This window comes from Tachysurus vachellii, chromosome 16 (genome assembly GCF_030014155.1).
Source record: "Tachysurus vachellii isolate PV-2020 chromosome 16, HZAU_Pvac_v1, whole genome shotgun sequence".
In the NCBI taxonomy this organism is placed as follows: Eukaryota; Metazoa; Chordata; class Actinopteri; order Siluriformes; family Bagridae; genus Tachysurus; species Tachysurus vachellii.
Window position 1 is genome coordinate 7,822,682 of NC_083475.1, and position 19,744 is coordinate 7,842,425.

Sequence of the window (19,744 nt, forward strand, 5' to 3'; positions counted from 1 at the left end):
GCAGTTAGGCTTCCTTGTATTTAATAAAGGTAAACCCTGGGATTATTAATTTTTTTAAATCTACAAACACAAATATCTCTTAATCATGACAAAAAAGATCTTCTCACGCATGTCACCTGTAAGGACCGCACAGACCTACAGTATACCAAATACACACTTCCAATATACATCCATCAACCTGTTTACATGCTGTTTTTGCACACTGTTTTTGCTCTTTGCACATACTCTCTATCATTTCAGTCGTTTGCTGTTTTCCACAATACTTTACATTATCTCAGGGAACTGCGGCTATGAAACTGTGTTCATTATAGTATTACTGCATGCCATATTGTTGAACATACAGCATTTACACTTGTCGGAGCTGTTTCTGTTTATTGTCTTTTGTTTATTGTCTTTTTTGTATTGTCTTGTAATTTTTTGTCCTGCACTGTCTTTATATCTCGTCTGTCTTGTCCTGCACTGTATGCACCAGGTCGTACAGTTGCACTTTATGTATCTAGGACTAACTTACAAAGTCCTTATAGCTCTGTCTTTGTTTTATGTAGCACCATGATCCTGGAGACACGTTGTCTTATTTCACTGTGTACTGTGACAGCTATATATGGCTGAAATGACAATAAAAGCTTCTTGACTTGACTTGACTTCTTCCTCTTCTTCTTTCAGCTGCTCCCATGAGGGGTCACCACAACGGATCATTTTTCTCCATCTCTGCCTGTCCTCTACGTCACACCTACTGTACCACCTGTGTGTCTTCCTCTTCTCCTCTTGCCTGGCAGATCCATGAATAATCAAGATAATAAAAATAATGTTTAGAAAATTTCTTAAAAGACTGTGATACTGATGGTAAAATTTCTTCCAGAAGATTCCAGAGTTCCATCCTGAGCTTGGGTTACTGCCAGTATTTGATGTTCTCCTCACGTCCTTGTGGGTTTCCCTCAGGTTCTCTGGTTTTCTTCAACTGTCCAAAATCATGCTGAAAGTGAACTGACCAACTTAATACTGTAAATAGGTGTGGATGATAGTGTGCGCCTTCCAGGATGATTCGTTTACCTCATGTTCAGTTTTCCCAGGACAAGCTCCAGATCCACCATGACAGAGCAGGATAAAGTGGGCACTAAATATAAATAAATGTGTTAAAATATGTCATTTCCTTCCATTTCCTTTGAGATCCAGACCTTTTAAAGATTATAAACTAAAAGTGTATAGAACACAATAGAACGTTTGTGCGTCCAAGATAACAACACTGTTTATCATAATAAATAGTAACCGTTGTAACTGATGACCAGCACTTGACCATAAATCTTATGGCATATATATCTTGAACATGTGAAAGAGAGTTGTAGGTGCATCGGACAGGAAAAACGACAGGCAACTTCAACGTGTAGCTTTTTAAACGGTCAGCAAGAGAGACTGGGAAGGAAATGCGTGTAGGAAAGCAGCTGTAAAGTGCCACACCGCTGGCGACTCTGGGTGCTGAGGCTAGCCACATAATGGTTAGGTCAGGCTCATGGAGACGCCACTGTTTCCCCTCGAAGGATGCCACAGCAGGGCGCAGCGCTGGGAGAGGAGAGTCCTGTGTTAATGCAATGCAGGGATTCTATCATGCTTATTCAGTCAACGTGTGGTGTATGAGTTCTCAAGCTCATGTGCTGACAGACATGGCTTTGTTATCTGAGTATCTGTCTCAATAAAGTCTGAGGTTTCTTACCTCAAGCTAATTTCCATGTACTTACAACCTAAGCTACACTTTCAGCGGGTGATTCAGCTAGAGTTCTGAATATTCCTGGTTTTGTTGTTAAATTGTTCCGTGTTGAATAAACACACATTATAAGAGAGAATGTGAAAGAAATATATAGACAGTACATAAGGACAGGGAACACCACTATTGTGGGGAAGTCGTGGCCTAATAGTTAGAGAGTCTGACTCCTAACCCTAAGGTTGTGGGTTCGAGTCTCGGGCCGGCCACGACTGAGGTGCCCTTGAGCAAGGCACCGAACCCCCCTCAAATGCTCCCTGGGTGGCGCAGCATAAATGGCTGCCCACTGCTCCGGGTGTGTGTTCACAGTGTGTGTGTGTTCACTGCTGTGTGTGTGCACTTTGGATGGGTTAAATGCAGAGAACAAATTCTGAGTATGGGTCAGCATACTTAGCCGTACGTCACGTCACTATGGTGGGCACAGTACACAAAACACACATACCAAAATGCATATCCACCCACCCACAAATACACACACCTATACACACACTCATACACAAAAGAGACACATATACCCAAACACACATGCATAACCAACCACACAACCACCCACCCGCCCTCACACACACAAACACATACTGTACACACATACTCACACACATACATAATAAACCCATCCTTACATGTATGCTTTGTAGTTGTTGCCAATTTTCTGGATCCTGATGTCGTACTTGGATTCGACAAAAGGCTCTGCTGTTGCGTACGTTTTGGCGAGAGCCACCACGCTGGTTATGTCCTGGAAGTCAGTTGAATTCTCCACCTTTATCTACAAGCATAGGAAACACACACAGAGGCTCATTTGCAGCTTCTGAACATACACAAGGAAACAACAAGTCAGCTAGAAAGCAATCAGCATCAAAGCTTGAAATAATGCTACAAGGTGCATAAGACTATGGCTAACGCTAAATAAAGCTAAAGTTAAATAAAAAAAAATTAATGTTCAAAGTAATATTTAAAGAAAAAAATAGGTACACACACACACACACACACACACACAAAGTTCGCACAAGTTAAAGAAACTTCAAATTGGAAGACATTTTTTTAAAGGAAACCACTTTAATACCTTTGGCTTTAGGCTGCATATTTTAGATGAATGATTTCAGGATCTCTAGCTTGAGATATTAGTTCGCTCAGCACTAAAGGTGGCAAAATCAACCAACCATTTCCTTCTTATTTCAAACATGGTTCCATATCAGATATTTCCCTGAATATACACTCAATGCATTCTTAAAGCTTTCTTAATGCATTACAATGACAAAAATAGCACAAAACACCTTAGGTGAATTTCCCTCCCTCTCTGTTGTTTCCTCAGTGTTCTTATCTCACCGAGGTCAAACTCAGTCACATGTGCTACAAAGAATGCAAAAGGATGTGCTAGACATCCAGATATCCCAAGTGCTCAGGTAACGGATGAGTCATGTAGCAATACACCGTACACTCCTATTTTTGTCAGCCTTCCCTATTATTATAAATGCTCAGAGCTTTGGAGCATCTCCAAATATCTGCCTTATTAGACAAGCAAACGCAACCCTAACCCTAACTCTAGTTTAATAATTATTAATCAAACAAATTCAAAGATAAAGAGTTCCAAGTTAAAAAAATTTGACATTTAAACAAAAAGATCAGATAACTGTCTAATCTGTCTTTTTCTAGAGTGTTCTGAGATGGAAATACCCTGAACGTCTCCCCTCCCTGCCATCAGGGACATTTGGATTGAGATCATACTGTAAACGTTACAACTCCACACCCTCCATCCCTGTCTGATACAAAGACAAATATATACAGACATTAATTCATGTTCACACACACTCACACACTCACACACACATAATGCGTATTGAACTGCGGATTAACTGTCCATGAGGAAATTGACAGTTTGAAAACTGACCACTAAATATAATTTTCCTATAAACACGGAAAAATAATGTGTCGAATATGGACATTGTTGAGCTCTAGGTCTAGATCTAGTTATAGGTTTCAATCTACTTCTATGTCATTATTTTGTGTTAATTAAAGTTCCTTCAAGGGGGGCACGGTGGCTTAGTGGTTAGCACGTTCGCCTCACACCTCCAGTGTTGGGGGTTCGATTCCCGCCTCCACCTTGTGTATGTGGAGTTTGCATGTTCTCCCCATGCCTCGGGGGTTTCCTCCGGGTACTCCGGTTTCCTCCCCCGGTCCAAAGACATGCATGGTAGGTTGATTGGCATCTCTGGAAAATTGTCCGTAGTGTGTGATTGTGTGAGTGAATGAGTGTGTGTGTGCCCTGCGATGGGTTGGCACTCCGTCCAGGGTGTATCCTGCCTTGATGCCCGATGACGCCTGAGATAGGCACAGGCTCTCCGTGACCCGAGGTAGTTCGGATAAGTGGTAGAAAATGAGTGAGTGAGTGAGTGAGTAAAGTTCCTTCAGTTCCAGAGATGATAAAATCTGGGTTAAGGAGCATTGAACCGGTTATGGAGACCCTCATCTTGGCCCAATATTTTACAATGGTGTTTTACATTATCATCTTCAACGAGGCAACACAAAAGAGAGAGTAATCTTTCCAAAGTAACTCCAACATACATTTGGAAATGCTTTACAGTACATGTGTGAAAGTAAGTGATTGGGATGTAGATTATGGTATTTGATTAAACTGAGGTTAAAAACAGACCTAAAACAGGTGTATAGTGGATTTGTTAAAATAAATAAATAAATAAATAAAAATAAAACTCCTGAGCCGACTTTCAAAAAACAAATTGTACTGCACTTGGTTCTGGCCGACAGGGCGGTTTCCTCATTGCACTCTGGTGTAGTTTTCCCATGTGGTCATTTCCTAGCTGAATACTAAACAAACTCATGACCATGATGTCATGTGTGTATCCTATAAAAGGTCCCTGCTACATCCTACTCGTCCTCTATCCTGGTCTCGTCTTGCGTAGGAACTCAGTAAGAACCGTCCACAAACACTTTAAGAACAATGTTATGGTAAAAGTTTTCAGCACACTGCATACAAGCACTTACACACCTTTGACACAATGTCAAATGCATGATTCACAGACTGCAGGGTCTTGGCTGCAGGAAGACACGGCAATAAACGTGACTGTAAATGTGACTACTAGGCAAAAACCTTGATCAACTAAAAACAGCAGCTGACAGAAGCCAACATTCAAGGAGAGTGCTGATAGCACAGCAATGGAGGCAGTCACAGTGAAATCCCAGAACATGGCACAGCAGCAGTTACTGTAATGCACGGTAACCTGCATCAAGGCTGCCAGAACTAAAGCTTGATCCTTCACCTAATGCAGCAGATCAGAGGCCTGACCCATTGACACAAGCAAGAGCCAGGGCTACTCCACAGTGCACTACTTCCATTAAAATGACTTTAGACACATTTCAGAGCATAGGAAAGCTATGACCCTGTACAAGATCAGGCGTAAGCGCAGCAATGACAAAAACAGACACGACAAAGCTGAAATCAATCCCACTAGCAGAGAGATCAGTGGCTTTACAAGTGGCACAAATAGACAAAGTGTTGAAGGCAAATCTATACTGTGCACAACCTGAATATGAATGATTTTAAGGCACACTTGTTTGTTACTGTAATACTGATACATGATACATCATGTACCAAAGCAAACAGTGAAAAGCCCTCGCTCAAGAGCCTAATCACGTCAGCTTGATAGTGCTGGGGACTTGAACCCCCTTTTATCACTAACCCATAAAGATTGAGGCACCGCTGCTCTGTAAATGAGAAGGCAAGTCTAGCTTGCTCAAATGCCACAGTCAGAGATTCGTAACAACACTTTGACACATCTGCTGCTGGAGTTTGTCCAGGTCCTTGGAGCACAGGTTTAGGAGGCACCTCTTCTTGAATAAAGATATAGATCAATCAAATTAAGCATATAGGACAGCAGGCTGCTGGTGAGAGCCCTTCAACCATGGTCAAATTACTTCTGAATAAGTAAGCAGCAAATAAAAGGAGTTTTACAGGATGTAGCATAAGCCACATTGATACCATGGTGAGGGCCAGAAAGCAAGCGAGATTACAAGCCAGGGCAAAATCTGACCAGAATCAGATCAGAAATGCTGGAGAATTCTAGTGTCGGGATTGAAAACAGTCAGTTAACAGGTTTTACAACGCTGCAATTAAAACAGAAGCAGCTAAAAGAGTCTTAAGATGGCTTTGGAGAGCTTAATGCCACTTGAACAGGAGCCAAGACCATTTTTATCATTTATTAAACGCTAAAAAATGTAAAAGTTATACATTTCAAAAAAACATTTTTTTACTTTTTTTTTTTTTTATCATTTTTAATTGATTACTTTTACATTTTTTTTTAGCATTTATTGCATGCTTTATTGCCAAAGTTTTGTGGATACTGCTGGAATCCAAGTCAATGTGGAATACAAGTCACCAATGTAAGTGAGAATCTGCTCATTTTCAGAACATGCACTTTAAACATCATGCCAGAATAATCAGCTTACCTTTCCCATGCCTGCATGGGCGTGCCCCATCTTCACTACGACTGGAAATGTCAGAGTGGGCATCTGCAGGGAAAAAAGAACATACACATATATATCAGGGAAGAACCGCAAGTAGACAACGGCTTAACCAGAACGTAAATCATTCAAACGTAAAGAGCTGCTAGTGTAGTTTGTATGGTTCGGGCCAGTCACTGTCCTCTGAGCTCATAGCGGTAAACATCACCACAGTTCTCTGGTTCAGTGGTCTCACACACTCAAACACTAACACTCACACACACACACACATACACACACACACACAAAATCCATAATTTTAATCGGTATGTCTATTTAGAGACTTTATTATATACTTCTGCATCTCCACCACACACCAGTCCTAAAGCCAGAAATACCTCAGCACAATTTGGAGAAACTCCTGACTCCACTGATGAATGAAGCCATTGAGGGAGCAAAAAAAAAAGCCTGGTGTTTAGGTAGTGAGATATTTTGAGAAGAATGTTGGTTTTATCATGACACAAGAAAGAAAAGTTCCTGGAAAAGGGATGGGGGAGACCGCAAAGTTTGGGATGGGTTTTGGAGATAGAAGAAAGATTACATCTAACGTAATGGGAATAAAAGCACAACATCAATATCCTTTGACTGTTAGTTATAACAAAGCAGCCCAAAAGAATCAGTTGGCTGTAGTTTTGTTGGCGATATATCGGAGAATTTTAAAAGACCAATCTTTCACAACAGCGATTCCACCCAGATGTCTTAATCCGCAGAAATCAGACAGATGTCTCTACTCCTAATTATATACCTGATGTGTTGTTAGTGCCGACTGGATCTTTGTTTAACAGTTTATTTTCAGAAGTGATAAAAGAGCTCTAGGAGAAAAAGGTTGTCGGAATGTCCTGTGTTTAAGGCATATTTAACAGTAAGACAAAAGGTCATGAATCTTGCAAAAAATGGTTGATTACATGTCATAATGTATGAGTAATTAGTAAAAGGTGCAGGGCACCTACAGGTAATAACAAGGAAGGTCAAGCATTTTCTCGTCAGTTAAGAGTTCGTTGTCGATGTGAATGGTATGTAGTTTTATCTCTGTCTCTATTCTTCTGTTTCCAATTGAATTGAAGGGAATTCTTTCATGTATGATTCTTTGCATGTTGGAAATGCGCAAAGTTTGTGTAATTTGTTAAATTAGATGTATATCGGTGTGTTTGTGTACATGGCAGGAGAATTTGGTTGCATGGAGTGCAACATCCTTTAAGTGCAAGTATTTTTTTTATTTTCAGACCCAAGAGATGGTTCTTTTATCTACTGTAATAATATTATTTTTCTCTTTTCTTGTCCTTTGCATGTCTTTTGTACTTAAATAAAAATGATCAAATCTTAAATCTTAATTGAGGTGAATGTTGTGAAGAAAAAGAAATGGTCATTTTATCTGTTGTGGTGTTTCCTACAGTATTATATATTGTATTATATACAGATTATATATTTAACAGTAAACTCACTGAACATCCTTACTGAACTCAACATGTCATCCCTGTGTATTTCGCCCGGGGAAAATAAAGAAACAACAGATGGGGTTACACAAAACAAAACAACCTGAGGGATGAATGAAAAGTGGGGAGACCAAGCTGAAGATTTAGAAACATATACAAAAGGATCTTTTTTCAACTGGTCATGTAACACGCTTGGAGGAGAGCACTAATTTCTCTCCTTTATATCAGTCACTTGATAAATTCAGACCACACAAATGTGGGGTGGGTAAAGTTTAAAAAATATTACATTCAATTTAAAAATTCATTTTATTTGTGTTGAGTTGTAAAATAAACATTAATAAAAGCATTGAAGGTAAACTCAAATATTTTGATTATTTTTTGTTGCAATTTTATGCATTTGAATACAACTCCTTATATAGAATATAAAAAGGACAGATTCTGTTCACACACATTCACCCACCCAAACACACACACACACACACACACACACACACACACACAGTGCATATGTTCACCAGTATTTGGTTGTTTAAATGAATAAATAAATGAATGAATAAATGGATGAATGAGATTGACAGATATAGGGAGACAGACATTGAGACACAGAGAGAGAGAGAGAGAGAGAGAGAGAGAGAGAGAGAGAGAGAGAGAGAGAGAGAGAGAGAGAGAGAGAGAGAGAGAGAGAGAGAGAGAGCAAAGAAAACAAATGAGTTATTTATTAATATTATTATATAAGGACAAACAGACAGATAGATAAAGAAGGAGACAGGGAGAGACAAGGGGAAAAAAGAGAAAGGGAAAGATAGAGAAAGGGAAAAGCAGAACAGGATATTCCTGCTGAGGATGTGAGTGACGCATTACACCCACAGAAATAATATCTACAGATTTCCATCTCTATTTGCTTGCATTCCTCTCATAATTCCTGTGGCCCTGACGACAGTCGCAGGGTGAGCACCACATCCCTGTCTCCGGGAGCCGGAATGGTCTGGAACAAATAATGTGGTGGAAAAGTCTGGAATGTCTCGCACCAAAGTTAGAATGATGTCGGAAGTGGTAGAATGTATTTGTTGTTCTTGCTTTAATTTGTTAATTTGTTCTAACCAAATGTTTTAGCCCACTTTTTTTTAAAGAAAAATAAGTGAAATAAAGTTAAAAATAAAGTAAAAAAAAAAAAAACAGAAATACAAAAAAGAATGTTCTAATTTATTCACCAAACCTTTCACTGTCTACATGTTAAAGGTATTTCCACTGCTTCCTTTATACCTCTTTGCACACCAGTGCTTTTGTGTTTAAGAAAATGAACAACCGTCTGGAAAATTTTCCCCCCTTTTCACACCAATAACTCAAGCAATATTATGTTGGTCAGTAACGGTGGGGCACAAAAGGAGCTATCCAGTTTATGTGGTGACTGACGTCACAGGCCTGGGATCTGTTTTACGAAGTGATTTTCCGTCATTTGCAGTAAACCTTGCAGACATGGCAAGCTGTGAGTGTGTTCCAGCAACTGTTCCGCCTTCCAAACTCAAACAACCGACACCATACCCAGGTGTATGTGGAGAAATACAGAGAAAGAGCTTTAGAACGACAAACAGAGGATCCAGCAGATTACATTTCTGACTCACTTCCCTAAAGCTGAAACACCTCTGTGTGACATACCAAGGACTCAAAAAAGTGGCCCATTGATTGAAGCAAAAAGGTAAACACTTACTGTACACATTTCAGACTAAACTCCTACACCATGGCAGTAAAAGAGACAGCTGACGTAAATAATAAGATAAATGAGATTTATCTTATTTACACAGCCTCGAGTATCCTTCTGGTTATTGTAGATGAATCACATGGAACTCATAACAGGACAGGATTCATACTTCACTTACTAAGAGCAGATACTCATCTAGAAAGCTTTAATATGCTTACTAGTGCTGGGTTAATGATCAGAAGAAGCTCCACTGTTGATCTTTTTGTAGAAAACCCTTTAACCCTTTTCCAAGGTGCTGCTTCATGGCTTGCCTTGTACTCTGACCCCAACTTCCTAACTGTCGTACTGTAACGTATACGTGACAAATAAAGACGTCTAATTTACTTATCTTACTTTCACTAACACAAATCATCAGAGAATTATAAACAGATGATGGGTTATTTTCCAGCTATATGTGGAGTATCTCTAATCTGGTTGATATTTGATCTATTCTCACGTTTAGAAATAAATATGATGGTACCAATATAGTCATAGTGGTGCTATAGGGTGTTGGACATTCAAAATTAAAATACAGAATACAAAATCTGTATTTTCAGCCACTTGTCACTTACCACAATGCTGTAATTGTGTGTGTGTGTGCAGGTTCTGAGGTAAAGATGGTGATTCCACTGACATTTGAAATCTCAAACCTCCACTGAATGGACATTTGACCTCGTGAAACCTCAGCTACTAAGAAGCAAACTCTGGATTTAGGATCTGTAAGTACACCTCTAGGTGGCCCTGCTACACATACTAATATTGTTACGAACCTTACCAGCCGGGTCTCATCATACTATACCATCTGTGGCACCTAGGGTTGCAAAGGGGCGGAAAGTTTCCGGTAAATTTCCGGTAAATTTCAGGAAACTTTCCACAGGAACTTAATCTGGGGAATTTTGGAAATATTCCAAATTGGAAACTTTACGGGAATTTACAGGAATTTATGGGAATTATTTGGAAATATAGGGAAATGTATATAAACTATATCATATACAAACATAAATAAACATTTTGTTTGGTCATAAACAGACATGCATGCATAAAATACACATTTTAAAAATGGCGTCTTGACTGATTTAATTGTAAGTAGAACTTTAACTGATTCTTTCATTGAGTAACACAAAAGCATAAACTTAATAATTGTAATAAACATATTTCCCTATGATTGCTGTAACATGAAAGCACCCCCCACCCTTGCCCTTCTAAAAAAGTCCCATTCAAAATGTAAAATTAAGCATTTTTTCTCAAGCTTATTAGGTCTCTGCTTCTGTGGTAGTCAAGGCCTGAAAAATGGAGGTGAATCCCCTTAAGTGATATATGGAAGATTTTTTTTTTTTATTTCAGGGGGTTGTGTGTGTGAGTGTGTGGGGGGGGGTCATCAAATTATCTGTGCATGTGGTAACACTCCTAATTTACTGCTTATTAAGAGCTAGTAAGGTAGTTATTAAGTTTAAATATTGGGTACCATTAAGAATGTAGTATAAGGCAATGCAGAATAAGGCATTAATATGTGCTTAATAAGTACTAATAAATAGGCAATATTCTATTAATATTCATGCTAATAAGCAACTAGTTAAATGACCCTAAAATAAAGTGTTACTGTGCATGTTATGGAAGAATGCAAGTACATGCAGGGGGTTTGGCCTCAATGGCCCTCCAGTAAGCAGTGTGCTGTGTGCAAGTGACCGAGGAACGCAGGGTACAAGTCAACTTACTGTAAATTGCATTAAATCTTGTTGTTTTAAACAAAATTATGCTGCAAGATTTTTGTTTTTAACTACATTTAAGTTCCTTGTTATAGGCAAAAACTGCATTTTTTTAAATTCCCAGTTAATTCCCATATATTCCCGTTAATTCCCATTTATTCCCGTTAATTCCCATGGAAAGTTTCCAGCCTTGAAAATTCCCGGAATTTTGCAACCCTAGTGGCACCTGCTATCAAATCTCACTTTCTAACAGTTGCTAACTTTCAAAATATAACATACATCATGCTTCAGAATTTATTCTTAAAGTTGTATGCAAATGTTCTGGCACCCTTAGCCAAATTACATATTATCAACATTTACCTTTAAGTCTGATTATAAATAACAAAGAATGTGCAACTGTTTGGCCATCCTAATAGTTGGAAACTCTTAGAACTTAACTGACTCGTTAGGCCTTAATTGACTCGTTAGAAATTAGCACAGATCAAACATTTTCATTTGGGATCCTAAACCTAACCCTGGTCTTCTACAAAGCAGACAACGGTGACTGTCTGTAATGTCATGAAGAAGTAGCAGTAAAAGGGAACTGTTGAAATCAAGGCAAAATCTGGAAAGACAAAATATCCTCAAAAGATTTATCTGACACTAGAGTGGTCATAGGGGGGCACGGTGGCTTAGTGGTTAGCACGTTCGCCTCACACCTCCAGGGCTGGGGGTTCAATTCCCGCCTTCGCCATGTGTGTGTGGAGTTTGCATGTTCTCCCCGTGCCTCGGGGGTTTCCTCCGGGTACTCCGGTTTCCTCCCCCAGTCCAAAGACATGCATGGTAGGTTGATTGGCATCTCTGGAAAAATTGTCCGTAGTGTGTGATTGCGTGAGTGAATGAGAGTGTGTGTGTGTGTGTGCCCTGCGATGGGTTGGCACTCCGTCCAGGGTGTATCCTGCCTTGATGCCCGATGACGCCTGAGATAGGCACAGGCTCCCCGTGACCCGAGGTAGTTCGGATAAGCGGTAGAAGATGAATGATTGAATGAATGAATTAATGATTGAGTGGTCATACATGTTTTTATCTGCATGGGATCAGAAGGATGTCTGTGGGATGTCTGTGACGTCGTACGTAGGCAAAGCCAGACAAGCCAGAAGCATTCTGACAACCAGTGCTGTGAGCTGATGGATGAAACTGAAACTATTTGGCCATGATCACAAAAATATGCTTGAATATCTATTTTAATTAAAAATCAACAAAATATGTAATTCGGCCAAAGGTTTGCATACAACTGTACAGTAACCTACAGTATGTCTCTGCTCATGCTTTAAAATAAAATAATTTCATTACAGTTTATGCCCATTCTTTGTCCTTGTTCCATCTATTGTCTCTAGTTTGGATGTCAGCCCCTGGTTTATCCACTGTGATCGCAAGCTATTGTTCCTGAGTTCCTTTGTCCTTGTTGTTTTCTGGTTTTTGCTTCAGATGTATTGGTCTGCTCTCTGGTTATAGAAATGAACTCAATAACCCTGTATGCTAAAACTCCTGCCTAATGTACTGACCAGGACTATTGGAGTAATCCTAATAAACGTGTTAAATACACACTTGTGTCATTTCCCATTGTATCTCATGCTTCTCTTTCTGTTCCTAATATTCATTCATTCATCTTCTACCGCTTATCCGAACTACCTCGGGTCACGGGGAGCCTCAGGTCTCAGGTGTCATCGGGCATCAAGGCAGGATACACCTTGGACGGAGTGCCAACCCATCACAGGGCACACACACACACTCTCACGCAATCACACACTACGGAAAATTTTTCCAGAGATACCAATCAACCTAACATGCATGTCTTTGGACCAGGGGAGGAAACCGGAGTACCCGGAGGAAACCCCCGAGGCACAGGGAGAACATGCAAACTCCACACACACAAGGCGGAGGCGGGAATCGAACCCCCAACCCTGGAGGTGTGAGGCGAACATGCTAACCACTAAGCCACCGTGCCCCCCGTTCCTAATATGTTCAATTCAATTCATTTGTATAGCTCTTTTAACAACTGACATTTACAGAAGTACAGAAACAGAATAAAAATGTAAAGTTTCAAATTAAATTTCTATTTATCTCTAAAATCTATCCCTAATGATTAAGCCTGAGGTGACGGTAGCAAGGAAAAACTCCCTGAGATGATATGAGGAGGAAACCTTGAGAGAAACCAGACTCAGAAGGAAAGCCATCCTCATTTGTGTGACACTGGACAAGAAATAGTGTAAATGTAAATGACATAATTTTTACAACAGTTTGTAGTGGAATTGTGCAACCCAAGAGCTCCTGATGACCTGACAGGTCCGTCATTTCTGAGTTCTGCCAAAGTCTTCAAATACAACATAATACAGACAGTACAGTAAGCTATCAATCTTAATAACGTGCCTGTGAAAATGTTGCATCCTTAAGTGAGTATTTATAAAAGCTCCTAGAAACAAACTCACATTTCGGTTATTTTAGATATTAGAAGTGTGAGATTCTACGGTTGAAAAAAAAAAAGGATGGTCATCTGGCTGATGAAAGCCATAACTTGAATATGTTTTAACAATTATATCTTCTACCCAACTAAATACATACACTGTTTTTCAATCTTCTGGGAAAATCCAGCTCCAGAGGGTGAGGCAGCTTTCCGTCACATGCCCTATCCATTCATTCTTTACGATCTATTTTTATGTTGCGAGCCTATAAACCATCACAACTACCCAGTAGCCTGATGACAGTCTGATCAGAACACAGAGACTGAGAAGAAAGGCATATGTACCGCTTTGGAACAGACTCACCTGGACGTCCACTAAAAAGAAAATGGGCTTGCGTTAGGATCTAGACAGATATTAACCATTCCCCCAGAGACCGCTCAGGACACTCAAGACACTCTAAAATGTCCATGTGGCTCCTTTCAACTCTTTAGGAAGTCTAAATTCAATGCTTGGTATGGCTTTAATTAGGTTTGCTCCTTGTGTCATAGCAAAAGTTAAGAAAGTGCTATAACACTGATCCCGACTTCTAATTCTAAAGGTTTTAAACCCGAATAATTTCAAAATTCTAAATTAAGTCCATGATTTAAAAAGACATCAGCGATCAGAAATATCGCTCTGGTGTTTGAAACAGTAGTAAGAATTTTTTAAATAATGGCATTAATAATAGAAAGTAAAATCTAATAATATGGTGTTTTTGTGGTGTTTTTTTTTTTTTTTTTTGCATTTTTAATGAATACTACAAAAAATACCGTGGCACTGTATTTTAATAATTAGGCCATAATCTTCTACCAAATCGATCATTAACATTCATTAATATGATCTCATTCATTCCACTAAAGGGAGAACATATTAAACAAGGTCTATAAACTGATGTGACGTGACGTGACATACGGCTAAGTGACCCATACTCTCTGTGTTTAACCCATCCAAAGTGCACACACACAGCAGTGAACACACACACACACCGTGAACACACACCCGGAGCAGTGGGCAGTCATTTATGCTGCGGTGCCCGGGGAGCAGTTGGGGGGGGTTCTGTGCCTTGCTCAAGGGCACCTAGTCGTGGCCGGCCGGAGACTCGAACCCACAACCTTAGGGTTAGGAGTCAAACTCTCTAACCATTAGGCCACGACTTCCCCCGAAAGTGCCATGTCACATTTTTCCCAGAAAGGACCATTTTTTCCTCCTGTAAAAGCAAATGCCTTTAAAAACCTTGAACAGGACTAATAACCTGTTGCAATTTCTACACAGGACTCAGTTCTCATCTGCCTTTGGTTAAGGATGTGAGTTAGAGACCTCTGTTTTCCGGTCTGTGAGATTCCTGAGTGGAATATTCCTAAGAAATGGCGTGTTCTGGAGATGGAGAAACGCCTGGAAGTATTTTCTTTACTTGTCGAAGTAATAAAGTGAGAACAGATGCGACAACACTAATCTGCTCATCAGTGATGACTGGTCAGCAGATTAGTCACTGTAATTAATATGTAAAGGAAGTTAGTTAGTATGATCCAGATGACTAAGCAATCTCAAAATTATACTGAATATTACTGAAAATGTGTTACCGTTTCCAGTTTTTTCAGCCGTGTAAACAGGTGGTTAAGTAATTTGGTTTAATAAGGTTTAATAACAGTAGGCACAAAGTGCTACTTCTTTCCCTTACTTAGAACTTGTGACCTCTTCAGAGTTAAGCACAAATCCAGACATCACGGCCTATTTTTGGGGCCATAGCTTCTCTTTGCTGTGGGATTTGTGTATGGTGTCCTGCCAGGAAGTGTATAGTAAGTCTTATAGTGTATAGGAAGTCTTGTTATAACTAAACCGTATTTTGTATACATTTGCGGTCATGCGAGACTGGGCTGTTAGAAACTATGGGCTGGTGAAACAGCACTGAATCTGAAGAAGTCACCTATGGCTTCCTTTCAGTCTAGGACAAAAGCATTGTCTGGGACCAAATATTATTGTGTATACAGTCAGTCTCTGGTGATGTTATATGAGCCTGTATTTATGTTTAAGGCAATAATAACTACAGCACTTGGGAGGTGAGCAAGTAAGTAACCATAAAGTGTGTTTAAACACAAGGCAGTCACTTAAGTGTTTAAGGATTCTGTGATTTTGTGATGGCAGACATTAAAGCAAAGTACATTTTCTGCAGATTTGGACCGAGACGCCATCATCTGACACACATTCAGCCACATGTCTCTTCCATTCCCATGTGTGAACATGAGTACAGCTCTGCTAGAAAGTCATTAGAGATACTGTATGTCTTCACTGCTAGGAGGTTAAAAAAAGAATCGTGTGCTTGCAGTTAAACCAATTCACGTTTTCTGTGACAAAACACAAAAATGTCTGCAAGCTGCATCACAAAAAGTTTGAAAAAAGCCTCAGAAAAATCAAGCATTTCTGGCCAACATTAAAAAACAAAAAAAGATACAAAATTCTGTATCAGACTTACAAGGGGTAAACTAAAAGGAAATTGAAATGATAATTTCCATGGTTTGCCGCTCCTGAATTCCCCGTGTCAAACCTGAGCTCTGGTTAATGTGTATAGGTGCATGGTGCCCTGACATGGACCAGAATCCCATGGATCTACCTGATCTACTTCAGTCCAATACAGAGATTCCTTTCAAATCAAAATCAGGAGACATTCCAAGGGTTTTTGTTGCATCATTATCTACATACATAAATGCTGTTAATATTGTTAACATTAGTGTTCATTCTGGTTCACTTCAATGAAATGCAACTTATAAAGTGAACATAATGGGTGTAGTATAAGACAGAGGGATATATAATATAAACTGACTATGGTATAAATACTTATGGAGTCAACGTATTGTAAAAAAAGAAACAGTGTGAAACAGTGATCTTTAAGCAAGTGTATGTTCTCTGTCGGGGGGGCCACGGTGGCTTAGTGGTTAGCACGTTCGCCTCACACCTCCAGGGTTGGGGGTTCGATTCCCGCCTCCTTCCGTTTCCTCCGGGTACTCCGGTTTCCTCCCCGGTCCAAAGACATGCATGGTAGGTTGATTGGCATCTCTGGAAAATTGTCCATAGTGTGTGATTGTGTGAATGAATGATTGTGTGTGTGTGTGCCCTGCGATGGGTTGGCACTCCGTCCAGGGTGTATCCTGCCTTGATGCCCGATGACGCCTGAGATAAGCACAGGCTCCCCGTGACCCGAGGTAGTTCGGATAAGCGGTAGAAGATGAGTGAATGAATGAATTAATGTTCTCTGTCAATAACAACTAAGTCAGAAATATTTGACAAGAACGATAAACACTTCATTACATTATGATTCGTGTAGAACGCTTGGTCAATTCATGATCTTGTAAAACCTATAAGATCTGTGTATTTAAGATCATCCCTTGAAGAACTGCACATCTTTTCTCAGCTGAGTTTATATTACTCACTCATAATGTGAACACGTGTTCAAGACTGTCACATACAGTATTAACATATCGTCATTATCAAACCAACATCTTTCATCGTATGTCATAAATCAGGTTTATCGCATCTATGAATAGCGTTTAAATAACCTTTAAAATAATCCTAGACCCTAGTAAACCTCTTGTACCCACACAGTTTGTGGTTAGTTTCCCTGCTCAGGGCCCCTGTGACAGCGAGAGAGGAAGCTCTCTAGTATCCCAGAATAAAACCAAGGTGACACCTTCATCTTCTCCAGTTCCAAAACTCTGGTGAAATCACTGGAGCTTTATATTATAAACAAAAAAAAAAAAAAGAAAAGAAAATAATAGATTTCCAAAGACGGCTTCACGACAGCTTTCGAACGTGTAATAAGACGCCGTATCATCACATTACATCATTTGGCAAAATCCCAATACCCTCTACACTAAAAAAAAGCCTGTTGAATTGGTTCCATGTGAGTGAAGCGAGTAACATTAACACAACTCATTTTTACAGATCCAATATGTCTTGCTCACATATTTTCAAAGATCTAAATAAAATTGAACCCAGAGCTCATACCTGAATCAATCCCACAACACTGGTGCTTTACAACAGACGCAGGACCGCTAGACTATTCTATTAGTATAACACTGTAGTTATACTGTAGCTCTCATGAGCACCAACATCCTCACGATATTTCACCATGTACCTGGTTTACGTTAATACTATCTGAACACGTCATTCGATCGTTAGTCATTACAAGCTTGTTTAAATGCAGTTTAAGAAATGTAGGTGAGAAAGGGAATGAATTTGGTTAAAAAAATATAACTAATATGTTTTCTTATATCTAACTGACCACATACTCTTTTCTTTCAGCGTATACGGTACACGACAGAGCCATTAACAGACCCTCGAACCATAACCATGTCCGCTTCTGTCAACACAATGTTTACATCCACCTACTGATTTCCATGGAGATAGGAAGATTCTGTTTAAACTTTAGCCTGAAAAGCCATAACAGTTTAAAAAAAAGGCATCCAAATAAATGTTTGGGTAAAATGCAATAAAATCTAACAGGGCAAAGAAAGTTTAAGAATCATAAAAGAACTCCAAACGTTCCTATCAGTATTAATGATGATGCTTTTAGGTAGCATGGGGTCTTCTCTTTCCCAGGCTTATAGTGCACGTGTCTGAGGCGCACAAAATGGGATATTCCTGTCTGTAAAACCCAAACTGAACAGTATGTTCATCTGAGTGACCTTAAATACACCCAGTGGCGGTCAGCAATGTGGGTGAAGAGTGATTGCTGACTAATGGAAAGAGCCAAAGACAACAAAAATGGGCTAAAATTTGCATTAGATTATTATTTTTTAGATGAATGATCATATTCCAATGCCAGATTTAAGGATGTATCCACAGAGATCAGATCCCTGATGTTCGATCCACGATCTCACTGCACTTGTTTTATCCTATTAACGTTACCCTTGAGTGCACCACGATATTTCTTATGTTGCCACCATCAGTGTGACGTCTATGATGGACCCACCTTATAAACCTTATTACTATGACTATAGCAGTGATTGGTATAAAACCTTTCAACCTATATGACATAATGCATAGCCTCAAACTGAGTAATGAGACAAACAAGGGAGATTCCAAGCTCACGTCTATATTTAGTCTGTTTGAGATCCCTGTTGAGGTCCACCTCCAGTCCTCCGGGGGCTGACGCATATAACCCACTACCCACTGACCTGTACTATTTTCATGGCAGTGAGTCACTAGCACTTATTCTTCCTCCCTTAGGTCCTTATTGCCCACCCTGTCATTTTTCCCTGCTGTTTGGCCTCGTCTTTCCCCCGGTTATTCTTCACTCCCACACTGAAGCCATTCCCACACTTTACTGGAAACAGATGAGCCTAATTTTGGGATGCCTCCAGATCAGACAACAGTCTTAATTGTTACACAAAAACTGAATACATTTGAAGACAATCCATTCACATTCCATCAGTAATAGTATATAATAATACTACTACAACTACTACTACTACTAATAATAATAATAATAATAATAGGGGGCACGGTGGCTTAGTGGTTAGCCCGTTCGCCTCACACCTCCAGGGTTGGGGGTTCGATTCCCGCCTCCACCTTGTGTGTGTGGAGTTTGCATGTTCTCCCCGTGCCTCGGGGGTTTCCTCCGGGTACTCCGGTTTCCTCCCCCGGTCCAAAGACCTGCATGGTAGGTTGATTGGCATCTCTGGAAAATTGTCCGTAGTGTGTGATTGCGTGAGTGAATGAGAGTGTGTGTGTGTGCCCTGTGATGGGTTGGCACTCCGTCCAGGGTGTATCCTGCCTTGATGCCCGATGACCCCTGAGATAGGCACAGGCTCCCCGTGACCCGAGGTAGTTCGGATAATAATAATACACTTTATACAGTATAAAAAACTTCTATGAATTTCAATGAAATGTTTTTTTTATTAGCCGTTAATCATAAAATAAAGTGAGAAATGAAGTCAGTTAGGAAAAGAAAAAGGACGGGAAAAGCGATTATTTTATGCAAAAATATATATATATAATGCTATAAAGAGCAAAAACAAAAGAAATTAGAAAAACGGATAACACTAGAGTAAGCAAGCGAAAGGCCTTGCCAGATCTAAAGAGTAAAAACAGATCTATACAGTAGGTTATTTATAAGAGAG

General features: G+C 39.7%; 1 protein-coding gene across 2 annotated transcripts in view; it reads right to left on the reverse strand.

Moving 5' to 3' along the window:
- The window catches only part of syn3 (synapsin III), a 98,506-nt gene that overhangs the window by 16,822 nt on the left and 61,940 nt on the right, over positions 1 to 19,744 (reverse strand). For both annotated transcript variants that reach the window (XM_060889851.1, XM_060889850.1), the window contains exons 7-8: positions 6,218 to 6,280; positions 2,380 to 2,522 (exon numbers count right to left, since the gene is read on the reverse strand). In XM_060889851.1, coding sequence (XP_060745834.1) covers positions 2,380 to 2,522; positions 6,218 to 6,280 — 206 coding nt within the window. The remainder of the gene's footprint in view (positions 1 to 2,379; positions 2,523 to 6,217; positions 6,281 to 19,744) is intronic.